The following is a 26267-nucleotide window of genomic DNA, read 5'->3' as shown; positions in this document are numbered from 1 at the left end:
CATACATGTGCATGCACACACACACACACACTGTAGCTGAAACCCGTTTGGTGGGTCCACTTTGCCTTCGTGGTTGTTACCAAACCCATTGGGATGTCATTTGAGGCCCTTTATTATCTGATTCCTGGTTAACTGTCTGCCTCCATCTCTCACTGCTTTCTTTTTTTCTTTTTTACCTTTACCAGTTTATTATATAATAAAGAATACAGATGAAGAATTACATAAGGCGAGGTCCAGAGGGTTCCCAGCACAGGAGCTTCTGTCCTTGTGGAGATGGGGGGGCGGGGGTGCATCACCCTCCTGGCATGTGGATGTATTCACCATCCTGGAAGCTCTCCAAACCTCATACTCTAGGGATTTGTATGAAGGCTTCATCCTGAAGGCATGATCATTTGTTAACTCAAAATCCAGCATTTCTCCCCTGACTCCAGAAGATGGGGGTAGGGCAGAAAGTTGCAAGCTTCTCATGGCCTGTCCTTTCTGGTAACTCACCCCCGTCTGGAAGCTATCCCTGATATCCAGTTTCTTACTCCCTGATTTGGAGTGAATTCACTGCAAGCTTTTTCAAAGGCCATACTTACTGTCACCTCTGAGCCTTTGCGAGTGCTCCGCTCACTACCTGGTTTCTTCTCCCCTCTCCCACGTCGCTTAGCTTCTACCTTTCCTAGGGGACCAAGCCTCAAGACACCCTCCTGTAGGAGGCCTCTGTGACATTCCTGCCGTCTGCTCTGTCATTAGCCATCTCCTCTTCAGTCTCCTGCGGTACCCTCTGCTGGTCTTCATTCATGCCTGAGCCCCACGTATTCCAATTACCATTTGGCTCATCGTGTTCCCAGTAGACTTTAAGAGCAAAGCCTTTGATTTTTTTAAAATGTTTTATATATTTGGGGGATGGAGGTGCGGATTTCTTCAACACATATATTACGTAGTGATGAAGTTCAGGCTTTAACGTGCCCATCACCTGAATAGTGAACATTTTTCTCGATAGATAATTTTTTAGCTCTCACCCTGCTTCCCCCTTTTCCAGTCTCCAGTGTCTGTTATTCCACTCTGCATGGACAGCCATTGTTCACCTCCCACTTATGAGTGAGAACATGGAGTATTTGACTTTGTGTCCTGAGTTATTTCACTGAAGGTAATGGCCTTTGGTTCCATCCATGTTGCTGCAAAAGACATGATTTAATTCTGTTTTATGGCTGAGGAGTATTCTGTGGTATATACCACATTTTCTTTTCTTTTTTTTTTTTTTTTTTTTTGAGACAAAGTCTCACTCCGTCACCCAGGCTGGAGTGCAGTGGCGCGATCTTGGCTCGCTGCAACCTCTGCCTCCTGGGTTCAAGCAATTCTCCTGCCTCAGCCTCCCAAATAGCTGGGACTATAGGCACACGCCACCATGTCCAGCTAATTTTTTGTATTTTTAGTAGAGAGGGGGTTTTACCATGTTGGCCAGGCTGGCCTCGAGCTCCTGACCTCTAGTGATCTGCCCACCTCGGCCTCCCAAAGTGCCGGGATTACAGGCATGAGCCACCACACCTGGCCTGGTGTATACCACATTTTCTTTATCCAGTCAGCCATTGATAGACACTTAGGTTGATTCTGTATCTTTGCTATTGTGAATAGTGCAGGGCGGGGCCTTCTTTGTCTTTGTTTCCCGTCTTAGCTCAGTGCCTTGTAGATATTTATTAATCAAGGCCCCAAGAATACTGGTCCTGGGAGATGGGACCCTGAAGTTCCTGCCTCAGTTCTGCCATCCCCAGCACTGTGGCCTTCAGGTTGCTGCGGCCTTTCTCTGGCCTTCTGTTTTCTCACCTATAAACTGAGCATTTTGGTCTGATGACTAAGGGACTTCCAGCTCTGACATTATGCTCACCCATTTCTTACTGATCATTCTGAATAAGAAGGGGTAAGCAAACGGTTTCAGAAAAGGTTTGCAACTAGCGCCAGAGTATTTACGGCAGCAAGATTCTGGTTGGATTGTGTCTTCTCACATATGGGGCACAGTTGCTGTTGTAAAGTTTTATTTTTGGTTCCAGCAGTAATGAGGTCATTTAAATGCTGTGAGACAGCTCCCTTTAATGTACCGCTCCTGTTTTGGTAAATAAATCCCTTCGTTGGCTTCAGTGAAGGGATGCATGTGTGAACTCACGCAGTAATTGGCAGTTTACAGGAAAGGGTAACACCCCAACAACATTAGTGCAGAAGTCCATAGCATCCCGTTTTTCAGGGTTTGGCTTTTTCTCAATAGGCTGACAAAGTCTTGTTGCCCTTTAAGCTAATATAAAAGAAAACAAATGCCCAAACCATCTGTCTAGACAGGGTCTGTTGCAGAACTCGGTCTCTCCAACTGGACCAGGGTTCACACAATGAACACTGGCAAACAGACAGATCTCCCATCTGTGTGAGCTTCTTAACCTCAGTCGCAAGGACCATCATGGAACTGTAAGATTAGCGGATAAACATTCTATATTTGTTCATTCAGTGCTATTTATGGGATATTATTATGTGGTAGACACTGTTCTAATTGCTAGAGAACTAGTTGGTAAACAAGACAGACAAGGTTCTTATCTCACAGCATTTATAGCATACCACAAACAATAAATAAGCAAATCCACAAATCACAGTGTCAGAAGCTGATGAGTCAATGAAGTAAAACAGGGTGAAGTGAAAGCTGGCCGGGCAGTGTCATGGGCAGGGGGCTGGTTGATGTTGGGTGTCAGAGCAGGAAGATCTCAGTAAAGAGGCGATGTTTGAGCTGAGGATTGAGTGTCAGAAAAGGGCAGCCCTGCATAATCTGGGGCAGAATGTTCCCAGGGAAGAACCAGCAAAAGCATCTGCCCTCAGGCAGGAATGACAGAGTGTTCCATGAGAAAGACACTGGGCACCAGGAGATGATTCAGGAGGTGTGGGCAGGGCTGGTTACAGAGGTTCGCATATGCCACCTTGGAGTTTGAACCTTATTCTCGGTCCTGTGGGAAGTTGTTGGAGGGCTTATGCTGAGTGCATCACAGCCTATGTTTTTTAAACCTTCCCCTTGGATGTTTGATGGAGGATAATGGATTGTAGGAGGTGAAATGTAAAAGGGAGACCAAACTGGAGGCTATTGTGGTCACCCAAGCTAAAGATGCTGGTCACTTTGACGGGGGAGGTTAGGGAGAGGAGAAGGCCAAAGTCGGTGGATGTGGCATCTATTTCGGAAGTAGACTCTACAGATGGTGCTCGTGGTTCAGATGTGGGAGATTAAACAGAAGGAATCAAAGATACTTCACGGACTTTTGGCTTGTGGATCATCTTTAGCCTGAGTAGAGGATAATGCTGTTTCCATTGAGATGGGAAAGCCAGGAGTAAGAGAGGAAAAAAGTCCAGTTTTGATTGTACTAAGGTGTATATCAGATACCCAAGTGGAATTGTTAAGGAGGCAGTTGGAAATATCCTTAATATCGTTATATTTAAGTTGGCCTGTTAGATTTTGGCCAGTACAAGTTTTAGCCTAGTAAATATCAGACACTGATTTATTTTTTACTGAACGTTGCTGTAGGCAAATACATTTAAAACTGACAATTGTGGGCCTGGCACGGTGGCTCACGCCTGTAATCTCAGCACTTTGGGAGGCCGAGGTGGGCAGATCACCAGTGGTCAGGAGTTCAAGACCAGCCTGGCCAATATGGTGAAACCTTGTCTCTGCTAATAATACAAAAATTAGCTGAGTGGATGTGGTGGTGTGCACCTGTAATCCCAGCTACTCGGGAGGCTGAGGCAGGAGAATCGCTTGAACCCAGGAGGCAGAGGTTGCAGTGAGCCAAGATTGTGCCATTGCACTTCAGCCTAGGTGACAGAGTGAGACCCTGTCTCAAAAGAAAAAAACAAAACAACAACAAAAAAAACTGCTAACATTTACTTCTTGTTGCTTGTGTCTTCCTTTGTAGTCCTCTGAACTCCCTTCATTAGATGATCAGAAATTCCAAGGTGAGGAAACTTGCATTAATTTATTTGGACACTCCCCTCCTATCTCCTACTTTCAATTAAAAAAAAATTATGTTATCGGATAAAAGTGAAAAAGAAGGTCTGTTTCTTGACTAGTGTAGTTGGGGGCTGTATTACAGATTAGTGATTTCTGCCCTCTGAAGCCAATTTTATTTGTTAAGTGTTTTGCATGACTTTATTTTTAACGAGTTTTGTGGTTTGGGGCTGGGGGCAGGCAAGTGGAGTGGAAATGTGGGTGCTCTTGATGGAAAGTGTCTTGAACTCTTCTGTCAGTATATATATATACATTTGAGCTGATATTGTATTCCCATGAACATCGTTTTGCATGTTTCTTGTCACATGTCCTACTTCTAAAAGTATTTAAAAATTAGAAAGGAATGTACCTAGTATTGTCACATCCTTTCTTAACCATACTTACATGTTTTATTTAACAAAGAGGAGGGGAAAAGGGGAAAAGAATGGTGGTGTAAACTAGTAAGGGGGATGGATAGGTTTTTACTAATTTGCGCTAAAACCCAAATAGATTTTCTTATTTCTGGACTCTAAGAATGGTCCCTGTTGCTCTTGGGAAAGAGGTTCACAGCTTTTCTGTCCTGGGGGAGGAAGAAACACTCATCTTCTAGACCCCAGCAGCCAGAGCATATCTTCCACGGAAAAAAACAGCCAGCATCCTTCTCTCAAGTGTGCCTCTTCCATGGAAAAAAAAAAAAAAAGCCACCATCCTACTCTCACGTGTGCCGTGAGGCAGCCACAGGGCTGCTCCCTGTGCTGGCGTGGGAGGCCCAGAAAGCCAGGACAACATCCAGTCAGCACATCCCTGATTCTGTTCTTTTCAATGGTATCCACTAGGCCATCGGGCCCCATTGGAAGTGTTGAAAGTTGCCATCTTGGCGGTTGCACTGCTCCTCAAGGATGGCTTTTTGGAAGTAGTAGAGCCATGAGAGACTTCGAAGGCCAAGGAGGATGTTTCTGAATGGGGAAGGGAAAGGTGTTCCAGAGGTCAGAGGCAGCAAACCAAAAACCATAGAGTCCAAAATGAGGTGATTGGATGAAATAGAGATCATTGACAAGTTCATGAACTACTGTGGTAAGCCAGTGACTTCTGAAGTTACATTTGGCCAGACAGGCTTCATTTGACTGTGGTCAGGGGATGGAGGAGACAGTTGGCACCAGCGTCTGTTCCTGGGATAGCGGAGCCCCACCGAACAGCACGCTACCCGAAGGAGTGTGGGATCCAACAGGTCTCTGTCTGCTAATAATTTCCCCAGACATTTCTATTGCTGCACATCAATGACTGCTCAACATCTGTTTTTTTTACTGTTGCATAAAGTTTCATTTCAGTTTCTGACTGTGTATTTCAGATTTTCTAAATGCCACACATTCTTTCTCCTTTGCAAGCAGCTGGAACAGGCAGGTTGCCTATTTCTAGGGGGATGGTGGCTTTGTCCATGTTGTACCTTAACGGTTCCATTGGACTTTTCATGATGGATGTTAAAAACAGATGGCTTTTGTTTAATATATCATATGTCATTTGTTTCATATGAAGATGGCTTTTGTTTCATATGTCTTGTGACTCAGGCCCATATAGCTAGGGCTAAAAAGAGCTACAGGGGTGAGTCTGAAGTGAGACCCCAAAGTAAATCACTTTGGAAAGTTTTGCTTTCATTTCTCTAAATAGCTAAGGACTTGGGGGAAGTCAACAGTTTTGCAGTGAGCCTATGTGTGTGTCCTTGGAGTGAAGTAAGGAGACAAGCAGAGGATAAACCAAGGTGGAAAAGCTATCAGCAATCAGATGGCTTAGAGACATTGATTAGTTTATTTATTTATTTTTTTTGTTTGTTTGTTGGGGGGATGGAGTCTCACTGTGTCACCCAGGATGGAGCACAGTGGTGTGATCTCGGCTCACTGCAACCTCCACCTTCTGGGTTCAAGCGATTCTCCTGCCTCAGCCTCCTGAGTATCTGGGATTATAGGTGCCCACCACCACGCCTGGCTAATTTTTTTATATTTTTAGTAGAGATGTTGGACAGGCTGGTCTTGAACTCCTGACCTCTGGTGATCCCCCCACCTTGGCCTCCTCAAAGTGCTGGGATTACAGGCATGAGCCACCACGCCCAGCCTGTTTTTTTTTTTTTTTAAAGATTTTTATAGGGGTTGAAGCATTTCTTAAATGTATTTAGGGAACGTGCAGCCCAGTGTCTGTGGCAGTGGGTATCAAATTCATCAATTAATTTTTTGTTTCGGTTTCTCTACCAAACGTCTCATTTATATGTTTTAAGGAAGTTTGAGATTCAATTCAATATGGTGTTTTTTGTTTTTTTGGTGATGGAGTCTTGCTTTGTCACCCAGGCTGGAGTGCAGTGGCACCATCTTGGCCCACTACAACCTCCACCTCCTAGGTTCAAGTGATTCTCCTCCCTCAGCCTCCTGAGTAGCTGGGATTACAGGCACTTGCCATGATGCCCAGCTAATTTGTTGTATTTTTTGTAGAGACGGGGTTTCACCATGCTGGCCAGGCTGGTCTCAAACTCCTGACCTCAGGTGATCCACCTGCCTCGGCCTCTCAAAGTGCTGGGGTTACAGGCATGAGCCAAAGCACCTGGCCCTCAATATGGTGTTTTTAACATACATATGCTTATATGTGTATATATAAGTAATATAGTTACCTATCAACATTTATTTACTGGGTGTTGTACTGCCACCTATTTGCACAAATATCTCATTTAATTCTAAGAACAAACCTGGAAAGATTAAATTCCCAATTTGGAGGCAAGGAAACTGAGACTTTTAAGCATTAGGTGGCTTTCATAAGTTATAAATGGCAGAGCTAGGTTCCAACTAGTTGAAGTCTCCTGGCACCAAGACCTGAGCTTTGCCTTCCTTTCATCTTTGTTAATTAGTAGCTGTGCAGAAGTCAAAGGCCCCCAGAAATAGCCAGTGTTGACGTGCACAGTGGCATCCGGGTTTCAGGCAGAAGCAGCTTCACCTAACAGGACCCTGTTCAGGAAATTTAATCACTTTGCTGTGCTGCCCATAGCATAGTCATTAGCCACAGGTGGCTCTTGAAATTTAACTAGAATTCAATTCAGTTACAAATTTCAGTTCCCCAGTTGCCACTAGCCACATCGCAAGCACTCAATAGCCACCTGTGGCTGGTGGCTCCGTCTTGGATGGCTCAAATATAGAACATTTCCATGATCACAGAAAGTTCTATTGGACAGCACTGCCAGCCAGAGACTTGGGTCCAATCGGCAGAATTCTTTTCTCCTGTGATAATCTGTGATATCTGTGGACAAGTGATGGATATTCGGCCAGACGTGACAGCTCCGTTCTCCTGTGTCAATGCCGTGTGTCTGTCAACCTCCTTCATGGTGTGCTCACTTTTTCTTCCAAGGAGGAAGTTGGCCGAATATGGAAGATGGAGCTGCTCAAAGAATCGGATGGGCTGGGAATTCAGGTTAGTGGAGGCCGAGGATCAAAGCGCTCACCTCACGCTATCGTTGTCACTCAAGTGAAGGAAGGAGGTGCCGCTCACAGGTGACTAGATAACTCCCCCCGCTCCCCCATCCCTCTGCCTCCTCTCCTTCCCTCTCCCTCCCCGCTGGTGCAGGTGCTCTTCCACTTGTTCAAAGCCCTGGCGATTATAGTTCATAAAGATTATGCTGGAGCACAGGAGGAAACCAGGCAAGAGTGGTTCGAATTGAACACAACCTCTGAGCACAGGAAGTGGCTAACTGCAGAAGATATTGCAAGATCTTCTAAAACAAGGAGAGAGTGGATCTCTTTATAGTCCAGTTTTAGTTTCAAGTGAATGTTACATATCCTAACTTGCTGAGATGATATGAGGCTACTTATTGAGAATATGCTGCTGAGTAGAACACCGCATTCCTAAGATCTTAACTCCCGTAAGACTTGACGAATGACCCGGGAAAGTGATTGGTTTTCGGTCCGACCACAGTTCATGCACTGGGGCTCCACTTGTCAGGTCTATCAGGATTTCAGGCATACTTAGATATATGTATCTCTGTCGTGCAGATGTGGAAGGGAAATTAAGTAAATGTGAATTTTTCTCCTTGCGATCTGAAAACAATTCATACCTCAAAACTTCTTTTGTAGGCCAGGCGCAGTAGCTCACGCCTGTAATCCCAACACTTTGGGAGGCCAAAGCAGGAGGATTGCTTGAGCCCAGGATTTTAAGACCAGCCTGGGCAACATGGTGAGACCTGGTGTTTACAAAAAATAAAAATTAAAAAATAGCAGCTGGGTGCGCCTGTAATGTGGGTGCTCTGGGAGGCTGAGGCGGATCACCTGAGATCAGGAGTTCGAGACCAGCCTGGCCAACAGGTGAAACCCCACCTCCACTAAACTTACAAAGACGTGAGCCAGGTGTGATGGCGTGTGCCTGTAGTCCCAGGTACTTGGGAGGCTGAGGCACAAGAATGGGTTGAACCTAGGTTGTGGAGATTGCAGTGAGCCAAGATCGCATCACTGCACTCCAGCCTGGGCAACAGAGTGAGACTTCGTCTCGATTAAAAAATAAAATAGAACAAAATAGCTGGTCATGGTGGCACACTTCTGTAGTCCTAGCTACTCAGGAGACTCAGGTGGGAGGATCACTTGAGCCCGGGAGATCGAAGCTGCAGTGAGCCATCACTGTGCCAGAGTACGCCAGTCTGGGTGACAGAGCAAGAGACTCTGTCTCAAAAAAACAAACAAAAACTTATTTTTTAATCTGAACAATGATCTGGAAGTAAGAAGAGGAATGGTGTTTAGCTGGAGCATGTGCAAAACAGTTTATTTTGAGTAAGAAGGATGTAGCTGTCCCAAAATGTCAGGCAGGCTCTTGACTGCTAGCTAATTGCTTCCACGCACATAGGGTGTCTACTATTTGCAAGGCCTGCTGGGGCGTGTACGTATGTTGTATGCCCACACATATACAGTAGGCATATAAAAGGAGAGTTTCAATGATAAGCGAGTTGATCATCTTTTATCTAGTCCGGAACTTGGTGTTCAGCTCAGGTACCCTGATTCTAAGAGGGGTGTGGCAAACCAGACTGGTACTGGCCTGCCCAAGCTTGAGAGGGGACACAGAAGGATATCACATGAGGTACAGTTGAAGGAGCTGGAGATAGTTAGTCTGAAGAATGGAAAACTAAGAAGAGGACCAGGGCACAAACCAGCAAAGTCTTTTATGCTCATCAGTTCTTTTATTACAGAATAGGATGCTAATCACTAAAGTAGAGATAAGATTAACTGCAATTGTTAGTTGTCTGGGTGGTAGTAATTATTGAAGGATTAAGACCTTAGGTGGTTTTTACTCCAAAGAGCATTATTTAACTTCCAAAATGACATATGTTTTGAGGAGCTCCTGTCAGATAGACAGTTTCCCATTAATCATAGGTCTTAAGTTCTAGTCTTCCTTTAACAAGTTGGCCATTAGGAAATTCCTGTGCCCAGAGATAAACTTACAAAGAACTGTTCTTGTCTATTTTCCATCTGAGCCATTTCTATTGGGTCTCATCCTTTTCCTTTCATTCTTAGCCTGGAGTTGTGTGTGTGTGTCTCTTTGAGCCTCTGGGGTATACGATTCACAAGCGGGGCATTTTAGTTAATAACAGGAGATGAGAGAAATGAAAGAGGGAAATAGGAAAAGGGATGGGGATGGTCTTTTTTTCTTTTTTGAGGTGAAGTCTCGCTCTGTTGCCTAGGCTGAAGTGCAGTGGCGCGATCTCGGCTCACCACAACCTCCGCCTCCCGGGTTCAAGTGATTTTTCTGCCTCCACCTCCCAAGTAGCTGGGACTACAGGCGCTTGCCACCATACCCGGCTAATTTTTGTATTTTTAGTAGAGACGGGGTTTCACTCTGTTGGCCAGGCTGGTCTTGAACTCCTGACCTCGTAATCCACCCATCTCAGCCTCCCAAGGGATGGAGATGGTCTTGATGGCATTCTGAATAAGTAAGCCCAGGACACTGGTCTGAACCATTGTGTTCTTGATTCCTCAATCCCTCTCCTCCCACAGGAAACAGCTCCTGAGTGGCCCACTCACACAACTCCTGAGATTCCAGCTTGTTTCTTCTGTGGTCTTCCCATTCCCCTTCTCCCACCATTCCAAACAACTAGTGGGGCCCTTAGCATTTCTCTGCTTCAGGAATATTTGAAGGACAGAAACAGAGACTATCAGAATTCTCTGGTGCCTCCTGTCTCCTGTTAAAGCCCAAATTCATAGAAAAGACAATGGCACATGCCCTAGAGGAAGGATACAGAAAGTGAGAGAAAAGCTATTGAAGGAAGGAAAGGGGAGGGAAGGATGGAAAGAGAGAAGTCAGTTGATTGATTGAAAGAAAGCCAGGGGAGAGCCTAGAGACTGGAGACAAACGGAGCTTCTGGGCGTGTTGGAGGCGTGCATGTGTTTCATGGCAGCACCCTAGGTGCTGATGTGAACCTTTAGAACAGAGAAGTCCAATCTTTTGGCTTCCCTGGGCCACATTGGAAGAGGAAGAATTGTCTTGGGCTACACATAAACTACATAAACACTAACGATAGCTGATGAGCTTAAAAAACATCACCAAAAAATCTCATCATGTTTTAAGAAAGTTTACCAATTTGTGTTGGGCCATGTTCAAAGCCATCCTGGGCCACATGCAGGCCACAGGTTGGCCAAGCTTGGTCTAGAGGATGCGGTGGGATCCGAGGCTCGAGGTCCCTCTGCCTCACCAGCTTTCCTATCCCACATTCAGCCATGTCTGGCTCCTTTGGGATCCTGGGAGATCAGAGCACTGGAGGCTCTGGTGGAATCCACAGAACTGTTGACTCACCACGATTGAAGGGGCCTGTCCAGTGCTCTGGCACAGTGTGCCATGCCGAGCCCTGACACTCCCTAGGGGATGCAGTCTCCATGACACCTGAGTCTCTTGCCAGCCCAGTGGGAAGAAAGTTGAGTCAGGCATAATTTAATTTAAGGGAAAGAAACAGAAAATGTTTGTGTACACCGTGTTTGTAGCCCAGGTCTGATACCTGCAGTGACAGCAGTTTAGGCAGTTTATTTGTTCTTTTCCTTTCTTAATTGCTTTTTTTTGGGGGGGGGGGCGGGGTTTGTTTTTTTTTTGTTTGTTTGTTTTGATTCATCCTTCTGTACATGAAGTTTGGCTGGAGAGACTCAAGGATGAAAAAGGAGCTGAAACCAGGCCTGGTGGCACGCACTTGTAGTCCTAGGTACTCAGGAGGCTGAGGCAGGAGGATCACTTGAGCCCAGGAGTTCCAGGCTGCAGTGAGCCAGGATTGTGCCACTCCACTCCGGCCTGGATGACAGAGCAAGACTCTGTCTCAAAAACAAACACACACACAAAAAATACTTTAAGAAAAAGAAAACAAGGTGCCGAGAGTGAGAGACTTTACCCTCTGGGACCTGTAACTCTGTTGGGAGATAGAGACACGTGTAGTGTAGTGTGAATCACAGGTGCCCCAGAGGACATCTGGTCAGGGTCACGTCCCTGGGAAGAGAGGAGTGCAGTGCATTAGGTAAGGAATGCAGGTGGGCTTAGGATACCTCTGCTGTTTCTGAGCTTAGCTCAGTGACTCAGTCATCAGGGCAGGATGGCAGGGAGGATTAAGAAAAGAATGACTCGACTCTCCTCAAACCTTGGGGTCTTGGTTCCTCTATCAACATCTCCACCTGGATGGGAGTTTCACTGACATTGATGCCAGGTAGGCCGGTGACCTTAATGTGCATATTGCTGAGCCACTGCCTGAAATCATGGAGGGAATCCTCTAATGGGAATCTGGACACATGAATAAAGCAATTGCATCCCCAACTGCCTCTGGCTATCACAGTATCCTCTTTAGCCCAATCTTAACCGTCCCTCCTCACAACCCTCCCTAGCTCCAGAAAATGGCCCTTCTCAGGCCCAGAATGTCTTGACAAGGGATCTTTTTCCCATCTCCCTTTCCTCAGGGATGGCAGGCTGTCCTTAGGAGATGAGCTGCTGGTAATCAATGGTCATTTACTGGTCGGGCTCTCCCACGAGGAAGCAGTGGCCATTCTTCGCTCCGCCACGGGAATGGTGCAGCTTGTGGTGGCCAGCAAGGTAGGTCGTGTTTGTTTTTTGGTACTCGTAATGGTGGCAGTGGTGAGTTGGGGTTGAGCCCCACCTCCCATGCCACACACACACACAAAGACATGTGTGCACTTGTACGTTTGCCTTGGGCCATTGAAACAGCCTTGCTTCCACAGGGCAATGCTATGTGGAGACCCTTAGCTGAAGTGCAATTAGTTACTTGGCTTTCCTTAAGAAGTTTTTTTTGTTTTTGTTTTTTTTGAGACGGAGTTTCACTCTTGTTGCCTAGTCTGGAGTGCAATGGTGCGATCTCAGCTCACCGCAACCTCCACCTTCCGGGTTCAAGCAGTTCTCCTGTCTCAGCCTCCCAAGTAGCTAGGATTATAGCCGCATGCCATCACACCCGGCTAATTTTGTATTTTTTATAGAAATGGGGTTTCTCCATGTTGGTCAGGCTGGTCTCAAACTCCTGACCTCAGGTGATGCACCTGCCTCAGCTTCCCAAAGTGCTGGGATTACAGGCGTGAGCCACCATGCCTGGCCCTTTAAGAGTTTTTATAGGTATATGTTAGGGCAGGTGTCCCCAACCCCTGGGCTGTGGATGGGCACTGGTCCATGGCCTGTTAGGAGCTGGGCTGCGGAGCAGTAGGTGAGCGGCCTGTGAGAGAGCGTTACCTCCTGAGAGCTCCGCCTCCTGTCAGATCAGCGGCGGCACTGGACTCTCATAGGAATGCGAGCCCTATTGTGAACCGCACATGCAACAGATCTAGGTTGCACGCGTCTTATGAGAATATAATGCCTGCTCATCTGAGGTGGGACAGTTTCATACCAAAACCATCCCTCTTGCCCCTACCATCCTTGGAAAAATTGTCTTCCATGAAACTGGTCTCTGGTGCCAAAAAGGTCAGGGACTGCAGTGTTAGGGGATGGAAAGGAAAGAACAGAGCTAAAGAAAAGGTAAGAATGGTAAGGAAGGACAATGTGGAGAGAGTGGCAGCTCTTTCAGGAGGAGCTGAAGAGGAGACTTGGAAGCCTGGGCAGCTGGAAAGGGAAGAGAGGCTCAGGGGCCGCCGAGGGCAGCCTGTGGCTTCTGCTCTCACTTGTGGCCTCTTGAGTGTTGGAGCTGGAGGAGGTGCTGTGAATCCTGTTTGCCCAGCCAATTTACAAATGAGACAGTGAGGCAGAGCTTCCATGGCCACTACCGTCTTGCAGAGGCCATGATGCCATCAGCAGCGCCAGGACCCGGGCCCTAACGCCCAGCCCAGTGTCTGTCCCCTGTCTCCCTGCCGCCTCTTCTCCACGGGTCCTCCACAGGTCCTGACGCCCCAGGCAGGCCAGAGCTTCTTTCACACCCACCCTAGAGTGCATTAATATAGTGCCCAATTCTGAGCCTCAGCATCTCCTTCTTAAAGCACTGGCTAGTCTGCAGGACTTCACAACTGTGGTAAGAAAGAGGAGGCGTTGACCTCTGGTGTGTCTGAGCTGTGAGCCGATGTGCTGTTGATGAGACTAGGGCAGCATCTATGTGGCCTGGTGAGAAAGAGGAGGCAGTGACCTCTTGTGTGTCTGAGCTGTAGGCCGATGTGCTGTTGATGAGACTAGGGCAGAGGCTATGTGACCGAGGAACTGGTGAAGTGGAGCCATGAGGCTTTATTCCAATTCCAGCCGGGAAGGACGGGATGAGGCCACACCCTCTTAGCCCTGTGCAGCATGACGCTCTTGCTAATATGGGGAATCCTTTTTCCATGATCTCTGTTGTTATTTCAAACTTGGCGTCATAGGTCTCTTTATATTTTCCCCCTTGAATTGCAAGATCAATTGCTGATTTTCGGAGTATTGAACAAATAGATTAGAAGAACATTTTGGGCTATCCAAAAAATCTGCTTTCCTTTCTTTACACCTTTTACCCCAAACCCTTGACCTAGACTCTCAGACTTCCAAAGAGAATCTATCTACAGAGTTCTGGTGAAGACTTGGCAGGAAGAGGGGGCGTCTGAGTCCCTGGAGGTAGGCATTGAGACCACTGTCCATTCATAGGTCCTTTCCTCCTCTTCCAGAGGTACCAAGGGACACCTTGGGGTGTCTCTTGAGTCCATCGCGCTCCCTGCATGTCTTCACCCAGAGCGTCTGCCTGTGGGCTGTCTGTAGCCCCTCGCTGGAAATGGGGCAGCAGAACAAACCCCGGGATTCTGTCAGCTGGTGAATTCCACCAGGAGGGAAATGCTGCAAGAGAAGGAGAAACTAGTTCATTATTTTGCCAGATGAAGTGGGAGCCTGAAAGCATCTTTGGGTCTTATACAAACACACACCCCCCACACATACCACACACACACACACCCCACACACACACCACACACACACACCAACACACACCACACACACCAACACACACACACCCCGCATACCACACACACACACCACACACACACCAACCCACACCCCAACACACACACCCCACACACCAACACACACACACCCCACACACCACACACACCACACACACTACACACCACACACACCACACACACACCAACACACACCCCACACACCCCACCACACACACACGCCACACACACCACACACTACACACCACACACACCAACACACACCAACACACAACCACACACACCAACACACACCACCAACACACCAACACACACCACACACCAACACACACACCACACACACAGACCACATACACCAACACACACACCACACACACACCACACACACCAACACACACACCCCACACACCCCACACCAACACACACACCACATACCACATGCATATCACACACACTACACACACCACACACACATCACACACCCACACACCAACATACACTCCACACACACACGCCACACACACGCCACACACACACCACACACACCACACACCACCAACACAAACACACCACACACCACACACACACTACACACACCACACACAATCACACACCCACACACCAACATATACCTCACTCACACCACACACGCCACACACACATGCCACACACACACCACACCAAACACCCCACACACACCCCACACACACACCCCCCACCACACACACACCCACCACACACACACCACACACCACACCACACACACACCACACACACACCCACACACGCCACACACACACTCCTCCACACACCCCTACACACTCCCCCCAACACACACCCACCCCCCACACACCACACTACACACACACCACATCATAAACAAACACCACACATATGCACACACACACACAGAGGCATGTGTCTGCAGAGAACGCGTGTTTCATTTGCACAGCCCACCTCAAAATCGTGTGCTGAAGAACATGGGTTTCTGCACGAGCATTCTACCATGTACTGCTAAACCTGCATTTCTTGTGCTGACTTCCTTCTCTTGTTAGTTTTTTTGTTTTTGTTTTTGTTTTTTGTTTTTTTTTTTTGAGACAGAGTCTCACTCCTGTCACCCAGGCTGGAGTGCAATGATGTGATCCTGGCTTACTGCAACCTCTGCGTCCCGAGTTCAAGCGATTCTCCTGCCTCAGCCTCCCAAGTAGCTGGGATTACAGGTGCCCACCACCACGTCTGGCTAATTTTCGTACTTTTAGTAGAGACAGGGTTTCGCCGTGTTGGCCAGGCTGGTCTTAAACTCCTGACCTCAGGTGATCCACCCACCTTGGCCTCCCAAAGTGCTGGGATTGCAGGCATGAGCCACTGCATCCAGCCTCTCCTGCTAGTTTGGAAAATGGGGAAGGGGATGGCTTTTCTTTGTCAAGCCATTATCCAGAAACACAAAACATAAGATTAAAAAAAAAAAAAGGTGGGGGGCCACTTATGAGTAAAGCAAATAATGAAGGGGTTTTGAAAACTTGGAAAACTGGTTCCTCGATGATGCCTGCTCCCTGTGAGACACACCGACTTAAAGGAAGAAAGCACGCTGCATGTACCAGGTGCCCACAGGGTGCCAGGTGGTTTTAGTTCTTTTTATTCAGTGAATGGTATTAAGTTCCAAGTGGTTGGACTGGGCATGGTGGCTCATGCCTGTAATCCCAGCAATTTGGGAGGCTAAGGAGGAGGACTGCTTGAGTCTAGGAGTTCAAAACCACCCTGGGCAAAATAGTGACACCTCTTCTCTACAAAAATAAAAAACAAAAAATTAGCCATGCATGGTAGCACACACCTGTAATCCGTGCTACTTGGGAGGCTGAAGCAAGAAGATTGCTTGAGTTTAGCAGGTCAAGGCTGCAGTGAGCCGTGGCCATGCCACTACACTCCAGCCTGGGTGACAGAGCAAGACCCTGTCTCAAAAAACAAAAACAAACAAATCCCAGTGGTTAATTAACTTGCCCTGAGGTCACACAGCAGTAGAAACCAGAATCAGGTTTTAGCCTGAGTCCACCAGACTTCAGAGTTCAAGCTGCTTCTCGTGCACCAAGCTGCCTTTATGCAAATAAAATATAAAGAACACTAGAGCCAATGGTATTAGAAAAAGATAATGTGTTCCTGCTAGAGGCTTTGACTTTTAGGGACGCTTGCTTGGGTCCTCGTGGGGCTGAGTAGCATTCCAGAACCAAAGGATGGGTGTCCATCCAAGTTCTCAATCCATTGGCCCTTGGGCATCTGTACTGAGCTGAAGTGCTAAAGCTGACCCAGGCCTCAGAAGAGTGAGGCCTTTCTCTTCTTCCAATACACTCCATTTTACAATTAGGCACTAAACTGCTACAGCAGCTGCCTGCTGCTCCTAAACTTCATCTACACCATCCAAGGTCCTCATCCACATAGGAGAAAAAAGATAGCAGCCTTCATGTGCCTCTTGACATGTTTCTCTTCTTTCTCCAACAAGAGCAAGTAATCCACAAGCTTCCTTGCTGTCTTCACACTTGAAGAGGGAGGGGAGAGCTTTTGACTTGCTGAATATAAAGAATAACAAAAATGTAAACTAGTCTTATTATGGATAATAGTCACCTTGTTGCAAAACTTTTAAGGCATTGTTTTGGAAATACAGCAGTTACTTTCTTGTGGAGAGGATGCCTTATGTTTCCACACAAATAAATTGTTTGCTTATAGTAGGAGCTTAGGAAGTTTTTATTGAATGAATAAACTCAGAATATACAAGTTAGTTTTGATATGCCTGGAAGCAACATATATCAGTACAGATCTCTTGCTCACTTTTTTGCTTTTTTCACTCTTGGTTTTTATTAACAAGTAATATATATGTATTGTATCAAATGTAGACAACCCAAAAAAAAAAAAACAGAGAAGAAGAAGATGATGAAATTCTCATAATACCACCAATAGTACTTACTATCCATTAACTGGAGTGTCCTTCCAGCTGGGAACATCTGTATGTGTGTGCAACATGTACATACATGTTTTCTGTAAAATGGAGTCAAATACAAGGAAACGGCATATATACCCTGGAGGCAGTCCCACCTGGACTTAAATCGAGCACAGCCCTTTAAAAGCTGCATGTCCTGGCCAAGTTGTTACCTCTCCTAATTCTCCGTTTTCTTCCCTGTACAGTGAGAATCAGTAACTACCTCATGAGGATGATGTTAGGAGAATTAAATGAGATATCAAGGGGGCAGGTGCAGTGGCTCACACCTGTAATCCCAGCAATTTGGGAGGCCAAGGTGGGCAGATCACTTGAGGTCAGGATTCGAGACCAGCCTGCCCAACATGGTGAAACCCTGTCTCTACTAAAAACACAAAAATTAGCCAGGCATGGTGGCGTGCACCTGTAATCCCAGCTACTAGGGAGGCTGAGGCAGGAGAATCGCTTGAACCCAGGAGGCAGAGGTTGCAGTGAGCTGAGATCGCGCCACTGCACTCCAGCCTGGGTGACAGAGTGAGACTCCACTTCAAAAAAAAAAAAAAGATATCAAGGGCCCTGAGCAGTGTAGCTGGTTATAGCAAGAACTGGATAAATGTTTGCCTTATGGTTATCACAGTTTATTACCTTTAGCTTATTATTACATACATTATTAATATAGTTATTACATATTACTTTAACCTGCTTTTTCACTGAGTAGCATACTGTAAGAATCTTTCCATGTTAGGAAGTACAATTTTTTTTTTTTTTTTTTTTGAGACAGGGACTTGCATTTTTGCCCAGGCTGGAATTGAGTGGTGTAATCATACAGCTCTCTGCAGCCTGAAACCTGAGGCTCAAGTGATCCTCCCATCTTAGCATCCCAAGTAACTGGGACTACAGACACGTGCCACCATACATGGCTACTGTTCGTTTGTTTGAGACAGATTTAAACAATTTTTTGTAGAGGCAATCTCTCTCTGTGTTGCTCAGGCTGGTCTCAAACTCCTGCCCTCAAGTGATCTGCCTACCTAGGCCTCCCAAGGTACTGGGATTACAGGCATGAACCACTGCCAGGCTCAACACCTTTTTTTTTTTTTTTTTTTTTTTCCTGAGACAGAGTCTCGCTCTGTCACCCAGACTGGAGTGCGGTGGTACAATCTTGGCTCACTGCGACCTCCGCCTCCTAGGTTCAAGGTATTCTGCCTCAGCCTCCTGAGTAGCTGGGACCATAGGCACGTGCCACCGCATCTGGCTAATGTTTATATTTTTAGTAGAGACGGGATTTCACTATGTTAGCCATGCTGGTCTTTTTTTTTTTTTTTTTTTTTTTTGAGACGGAGTCTCGCTCTGTCTCCCAGGCTGGAGGGCAGTGGCGCCATCTCAGCTCACTACAAGCTCCGCCTCCCAGGTTCACGCCGTTCTCCTGCCTCAGCCTCCTGAGTAGCAGGGACTACAGGCGCCCGCCACCACGCTCGGCTAATTTTTTTTGTATTTTTTAGTAGAGACGGGGTTTCACTGTGTTAGCTAGGATGGTCTCGATCTCCTGACCTCGTGATCCACCCGCTTTGGCCTCCCAAAGTGCTGGGATTACAGGCTTGAGCCACCGCGCCCGGCCTGCCATGCTGGTCTTAACCTCTTGGCCTCAACTGATCCACCCGCCACAGCCTCCCAAAGTGCTGGGATTACGGGTATGAGCCACTACACCCAGCCCCAGCACCATTTTTAATGGTCACAGAGTAGTCTATCCTGTATCTGCTAGGCCTTTACTTCACAGTTGGGATTTAAAAAAAAAAACAAAAAACACTCTTTTCGGTTAATCTAGCAGAAGTAGAATTGACATCACAGAAGAGGACTGAACTCACTTTTTTTTCCCTTTCCTTAGATAAGGCCTAACAATATAGGATTCACAATTACTGATCCAAATTATCTTCAGGTACTTTGAAGGTGGAACCAACGTGAAACTAGTAACAGACATCACTGTCGCTAGATGCCAGCTTGCTAATATTTAGTAACATCCATTGTTTAAGATGGGTTTCATTCATTTATTTTTTGGTCCTCTTTTCTGTTAAGCCTCACGCAATGTGATTAAATATGATTAAGACGTTCTGTGTGTTTCCTTCCTTGTGGAAATGGCCAACGCAAAGGACTGAGAGAATAGGTAGCTCTTCTTGCTCTTTCTAGAGCCATGGATTCGCTCTAGAGCCCCAGCCCCCTCCCTGGCCCCCTGGCCTTCTTGTGCTGCGGCATTTCCCCGGAGGGCTCTGGCTCCTGTGTGGTCCACATTTGCAGCAAGGCCTTCATGATCTCACCTGCGTCTTACAACCTACTCTAGCCTTACCTGTACATAAGATCAAAGGGCTGTGTGTTGGCGATGCCCCTTCAGAATCTTATCCAAATGGAGTCTGGGCCAGGCGCGGTCCCTCATGCCTGTAATCCCAACACTTCAGGAGGCTGAGATGGGAGGACCACTTGAGGCCAGGAGTTCAAGACCAGCCTGGTCAACATAGCGAGACCCCATCTCTATAAAATAATAATAATAATAATAATAATAACAACAACAACAACATAGCAAGACCCCATCTCTATAAAATAATAATAATAAATAAATAAATGGAGTCTTATTCCATGTATTTTTGTTGACCTTTAAAAGTTGTTCAAGGACTGCCTTCATTGAAAAAGACCTTATCTGACATTTTGATTGAACAATCTAATCTCTTTTGTTTCTTTTTTTTTTTTCTTTTTTTTGGATGGAGTTTTGCTGTTGTTGCCCAGGCTACAGTCTCAGCTCACTGCAACCTCCGCCTTCCGGGTTCGAGGGATTCTTGTGCCTCAGTCCCCCAAGTAGCTGGGATTACAGTTGCCCACCCACCACACCTGGCTAATTTTTGTATTTTTAGTAGAGACGGACGGGGTTTCACCATGTTGGCCAGGCTGGTCTTAAACTCCTGATCTCAGGTGATCCACCCGCGTGGGCCTCCCAAGTGCTAGGATTACAGGCATGAGCCACTGCGCCCAGCCAGTTGAATCTCTTTCTAATGACCATATGCTGGGGAAATGAGCACAGGAGCAGGAAGGAGGAGATCATGGATATGTGAGCTCTGGGCTAGGCCTGGGGACACAGCAGTGAATGGAAATGGTGTTAGGTGGGAGCAATTCTCAGACATGCAGGGGAGATATACAAGTAGACACACTGCAAGGGGATGAAAGCAGTAGTCAAAGACTTTAGAGAAGAAAGGAGAGGCAAATGGAGTGGCTCCTGAGATGACCCAGGTGGGTTTCGGAAGGAGAGGTGTTCAAGCCTTGCCCGCGTGGGCCTCAGTCGTGAAAGGAAGGGTGATCCCAGCAGAGGGAGCTGATGGCGGAAAAGGCAGTGGGCAAGGAAGAGTCCAAAGGGTTTGGAAGGCAGTGTGGCATCAGAGTGGGTTGGTGGGGAGACTGGAGGAGGGGGATGAGTTTGGAGAGTGGGGCAGAAGCAGCTCTAAAAGATGCTGATCTAGCCGGGCTCGGTGGCTCATGCCTGTAGTCTCAGCACTTTGGGAGGCCAAGGCAGGCAGATCACGAGGTCAGGAGTTCGAGACCAGCCTGGCCAACATAGTGAAAACCCCGTCTCTACTGGAAATACAAAAATTAGCCAGGCATGGTGGCGTGTGCCTGTAGTCTCAGCTACTTGGGAGTTGAGGTGGGAGAATCACTTGAACTGGGGAGGTAGAGGTTGTGGTGAGCTGAGATTGTGCCACTGCACTCCAGCCTGGGCAACAGAGCGAGACTCTGTCTCAAAAAAATAAAAATAAAAATTAAAAAATCAATAAAAAAAAGATGCTGACCTCTTTAGACAGCATCCTGAAGGCAGTCCAGGGGAGGCCAGCAGAGGATCTTGGGCCAGGTGTGGTGACTCACTCCTGTAATCCCAGCACTTTGGGAAGCCACGGCAGGAGAATGGCTTGAGCCCAGGAGTTTGAGACCAGCCTGGGCAACATAGTGAGACCTTGTGTCTACAAAATAAAAAATTTTAATTAGCCAGGCATGGTGGTGCATGCCCTGTACTTCCAGCTACTCATGAGGCTGAGGCAGGAGGACCACTTGAGCCCAGAGGTTTGAGGTTGCAGTGAGCTATGATTGCACCACTGCACTCAGCCTGGGTGACAGAATGAGACCTTGTCTATTAAAAAAAAAAAAAGATTGTTTTATAAAGGGATCTTAAATTCAGGGAGCTTGGATTGCCCATAGAAACACTGAGCTAAAGGCCGGGTGTGGTGGCTCACGCCTGTAATCCCAGCACTTTGGGAGGCTGAGGCAGGTAGATCACTTGAGGTCAGCAGTTCGAGACCAGCCTGACCAACACGGTGAAACCCCATCTCTATTAAAAATACAATGCCAGGTGTGGTGGTGGGTGCCTGTATTCCCAGCTACTTGGGAGGCTGATGCAGGAGAATCACTTGAACCCAGGAGGCGGAGGTTGCAGTGAGCTGAGATCACACCACTGCGCTCCAGCCTGGGCAACAGAGCAAGACTGTCTCAAAAAAAAAAAAAAAAGAAAAAGAAAAAAAAGAAACAGCTAAGAATCATACATTCTCTGTGGGGGAAAAATGGGTTTGGGTTTAAATTGGGTCCACACCCCTGGCCTTTGAGGTAACCTTGCAGACACACAACATTTACTCCATGTAGTCTTTGGTTTGGGAGCATGTAGCTTGACTGTGCCAGGTTGCCTTCAAGAACTGCTTGGTTCTGGGGAGTAATTCATGGATGGGCCTTTAATTGTGTCCCCATAGGAAAACTCCGCAGAGGACCTCCTCAGGTTAACATCTAAGAGCTTGCCAGATCTGACCAGCTCGGTAGAAGATGTGTCCTCCTGGACTGATAACGAAGACCAGGAGGCAGACGGGGAAGAGGACGAAGGAACCAGCTCTTCTGTCCAGAGAGCAGTAAGTGGCTCTGTGCTCCTGGCTTTCTGTTGGAATTACTTTTTTCTGAAGTCCTGGGCGCCAGGATTAGGGGATAAATGCTTGAGATAGTATGATAGAGACCATGATGGGAAAAGACACCAGTGCATTCTTTCTATGTTTTTCTCGGAATCTCTGAGAAAAATCTGTGAGGGTGATATTTTTCCTTTAAGGAAAAAAATGAAATGGTAAACAAGATAAGCAACCCAGGGGGCTGGGCACAGTGGCTTACACCTGTAATGCCAGCACTTTTGGAGGCTGAGGCAGGTGGATCACCTGAGGTCAGGAGTTCAAGATCAGCCTGGCCAACATGATGAAACTTAGTCTCTACTAAAAATACAAAAATTAGCCAGGCATGGTGGTGCAGGCCTGTAATTCCAGCTACTCAGGAGGCTGAGGCAAGAGAATCGTCTTGAGCCCAGGAGGCAGAGGTTGCAGTGAGCTGAGATCTCGCCACTGCACTCAAGCCTTGGCTACAGAGCGAGACTCCCTCTCCAAAAACCTCTCAAAAAAAAAAAAAAAAAAAATGGATATTGAGTTCAGTGCATATATTAATTTCTAGAATGCTTTATAATATATACAAGGATTTTGCTGCTATGCCTTGCTAGTGTGTTTGACAACTACTATTAGTGAATTTAGACTTGGATGGAGAGATTTCTGGTTCAAAGTGGAATGTTAAAATAACACAAAAAGGCTAGGTGCTGTGGCTCACGCCTGTAATCTCAGCACCTTGGGAGGCCAAGGTGGGTGGATTGCTCGAGCTCAGGAGTCGGAGACCAGCCTGGCCAACATGGCGAAACCCCATCTTTACAAAAAATACAAAAAAAAAAAAAAATTAGCCAGGTGTGGTGGGGCATGCCTGTAGTCCCAGCTACTCAGGAGGCTGAGGCGGGAGGATCACTTGAGCCTGAGAGGTCAGGCCTGCAGTGAGCTGTGATCATGCCACTGCTCTCCAACCTGGGCTACAGAGCAAGACCCTGTCTCAAAAAATAGTAATAATATAAGGCTCTGTGTTCTCTTCTTTGCGTCCCAAATCTGAAAGATGTGTCATTTTTAGTGTGAACTCTTATTAGCCCTTGTTCCCCATCTAAACAGCTGTGGGGTGGGTGGGCGCCCTCTCTCTGCCCCTTGGAGCCCCTTCCTCCTTCCCACTCTCCTGAACCTAGGCAGCATAGGTAAGCACTGGAAAATCAGCTTTGCTTACAATAAGGCCTTACAAGATGAAAGATGTATCTCATTTACCACAGTAAGCTATATTTAAAGGGGGAAAAGTTGCTTTTCGTCTTCCTTTTTGTTCCTGGAAACCTAGGGCTACCAAGCATGGTTGTGCAGGTTGTGGACTGCACAAAGGTGTCACTTGTAAGGGTGTACCATTCACATCATTAACATCATAAGCTTTTAGATTTATTATAACCGTTTTCTGAAGGATGGCAGTATAGGGGCTCCCTGTGCTCTGTGCTGGCACGGCAGTTACCCTCTACTCCTTGTTTTCCATGGTTACAAGAAGGGAAATGATGTGGCGGTACAACAGCAGACTTCAGCTCCAGCACAATTCCAGCATTCTGACCTTTCCTTACTGTATATCCTTCACTAGCAACTCTCCAGCCCAGGGGGTTCCTCATTGCTCTCGTCCCCTCCTGTTCCCACAGTCTAGAGGGCTCATCCCTACTGAGCAGGATCTCATTGCTCAGCAGTTGTGCCCGGAGACATCTCAGCCAGCTTTCAGTGGAAAGCTAAGCAAGCCCTGGGTCTGCGGCGAGGACAGCCCTGCAGCACGTCTGCACCCCCTCTGCTGAGCCTCCAAGCCATTGATGGAGCATAACAGCTCTTTGTAGAGAGCTTACAAACACACATATTTAAAAAAAAATTTTTTTTTTGTTTTTTAGAGACGGAGTCTTGCTCTGTCGCCCAGACTGTAGTGCAGTGGTGTGATCTTGGCTTGCTGCAACCTCTGTCTCCCGGGTTCTAGCAATTCTCCTGCCTCAGCCTCCCGAGTAGCTGGGACTACAGACGCACGCCACCGTGCTTGGCTAATTTTTTGTATTTTCATTAGTAGAGACGAGGTTTCACTGTGTTGCCCAGGCTGATCTCGAACTCCTGAGCTCAGGCAATCCACCTGCCTCAGCCTCCCAAAGTGCTAGGATTACAAGCGTGAGCCACCACACCTGGCCCAAAAAAATTTCTTCAGTCATACTCTCTTGCAAAAAAACTGCAAGGAATTATTTAATTCGAACTTCATATACTGAATACTAGTATATGAAGCTCTAATAAATAACCTATCACATATATTAAATATATTACATGTCATATAATGTATTTTTATTTAAGTTATTATTTAAACTTACAATTTAAATAAATTTATTATAATTCTAATGACTACATATAATTTAAATTATGTGTAATTCATATGAGTTTTTCCGAGTATAAAAGTAATGTTTTACTATGTAAATGTTTTTGACCAAAAAAATCCTAAAGACAGGATAAATCACCAACAATTCTATATTCAAAGATAGCCATCTATAACATTTTGCTGTGGCTTTCTAATTTTTTTTCTTTGAGCATATTTGTATTTTTAATTGACCTTATATTAACATGCTTATGAAACGCTATGGTCTTAATGACATAATCATGAATGTATCCCTATGTCATTAAAGGGTCTTCTGAAACATGATTTATAATGGCTAATATTCCTTAACATAAAAGTGCCGTAATTTTTTTCACAAATGTACTTCACATTTTGTATTCAAATTTTTTTAATGTAATTTCGTATAGAACATCTTTGCTCCTATATCTCTCTGTGTTATCTTTTTTTTTTTTTTTTGACATTTCCTTACATGGCTTATAGCAGTAAAATTGCTTAGTCAAAGGTTTTTTTCTGGGGAGATTATAGTAATTTACACTTGTAGGATAGGCCAGTTCCCACCATCACCAAAAACATTATCTTTAGAAAAGTTTACCAATTAATCACACATTGTTTTATGAGTTTATTACTGTAGTTTTTTCAAGGGAATTTCAATGCATTTTGTCATAACACACTAGATTTGGGAAGCTTTGTGTTGCCTTTAAGGGGAAGCTAAGCCTCTTGGCAGTATTTCACCACCGTTGTACCTGTTGTCCTGGCTCTATTTCTGGGTTTCTCTGTCATGCCACCAGAAGCTCTTAATACACTGATCCTAAGCCCATTATCTTCGGTGGAGAAACCAGCACTGATCCTACTTTGACAATTCTCCTTCCCTTGTGCACCAGACGGGACACCACCTCCGCCTCCCTCCCTTTCTGCTCCACCCCCATCACAAGGCACTCACGGAGGAGGTGGAACAGGGCTTCATGCCTGGCCATCACCAAAGCCTCAACACCCATCATTTCTCAGCCCTCTCTTGAGCTCTCGTTGCAGCCCAGGGGAACCAGGCCTGAGACAGAGCCCTGCAGGGGGCAGGAAGTGTGGGCAGCCAGGAGAGGACATTTTCCAGGCTTCACAGTCTACCAGGGTCGGCCCTGCTGTGCCTTATAAAGGTGCTGAACTACTGAAAAAATGTTCTTTCTTTTTTAGTTATATGTTCACAATCTATGATTCTTTGTTTCAGCGTTTTTAAAAATGAAAGGACCACTTAAAGAAATGTGGTACTGTTTTAATCACCTGAGTTACAAAAAGCCTTTTAGTTCACAGATGATGATGATGAAACCTGCCGCCAAATTCTAGCCAGACATGGACTATTTTTGCACCTGTATGTCGTGGTGTGCTCCGAGCACTTAAGCTGAGCAAATGCAATACAAATGCTGAGGATCTGCCATGCGTCCCCTTATGATTTATTTTTAATGGCTACAATAAAGAGCAATGAGATTTTCCTCTCAGAAAGCTCCATCCATGCTTAGAATAAAACCATATGGTGAATATCAAGTTTAAGGAGTAGAAGCCAGTGAAAAAGAGAATGGGAACAGGATGGTGAAACCCCACAATCATTTGCATAATTGTCAGTCAG

The 26267-nt window shown here is 46.3% G+C and overlaps 1 protein-coding gene across 5 annotated transcripts in view; it reads left to right on the top strand.

Moving 5' to 3' along the window:
* Positions 1–26267, top strand: part of PDZD2 (PDZ domain containing 2) — a 474419-nt gene that overhangs the window by 352580 nt on the left and 95572 nt on the right. For 4 of the 5 annotated variants that reach the window (XM_008971843.5, XM_034960222.3, XM_063604524.1 and 1 more), the window contains 3 exons: positions 7376–7518; positions 11935–12067; positions 22117–22269. In XM_008971843.5, coding sequence (XP_008970091.3) covers positions 7376–7518; positions 11935–12067; positions 22117–22269 — 429 coding nt within the window. The remainder of the gene's footprint in view (positions 1–7375; positions 7519–11934; positions 12068–22116; positions 22270–26267) is intronic. The other variant, XM_055112466.2, reaches the window with a different exon arrangement.

Source organism: Pan paniscus, chromosome 4 (genome assembly GCF_029289425.2).
Source record: "Pan paniscus chromosome 4, NHGRI_mPanPan1-v2.0_pri, whole genome shotgun sequence".
Lineage (NCBI taxonomy): Eukaryota > Metazoa > Chordata > Mammalia > Primates > Hominidae > Pan > Pan paniscus.
This window is presented reverse-complemented; position numbering and strand designations above follow the sequence as displayed.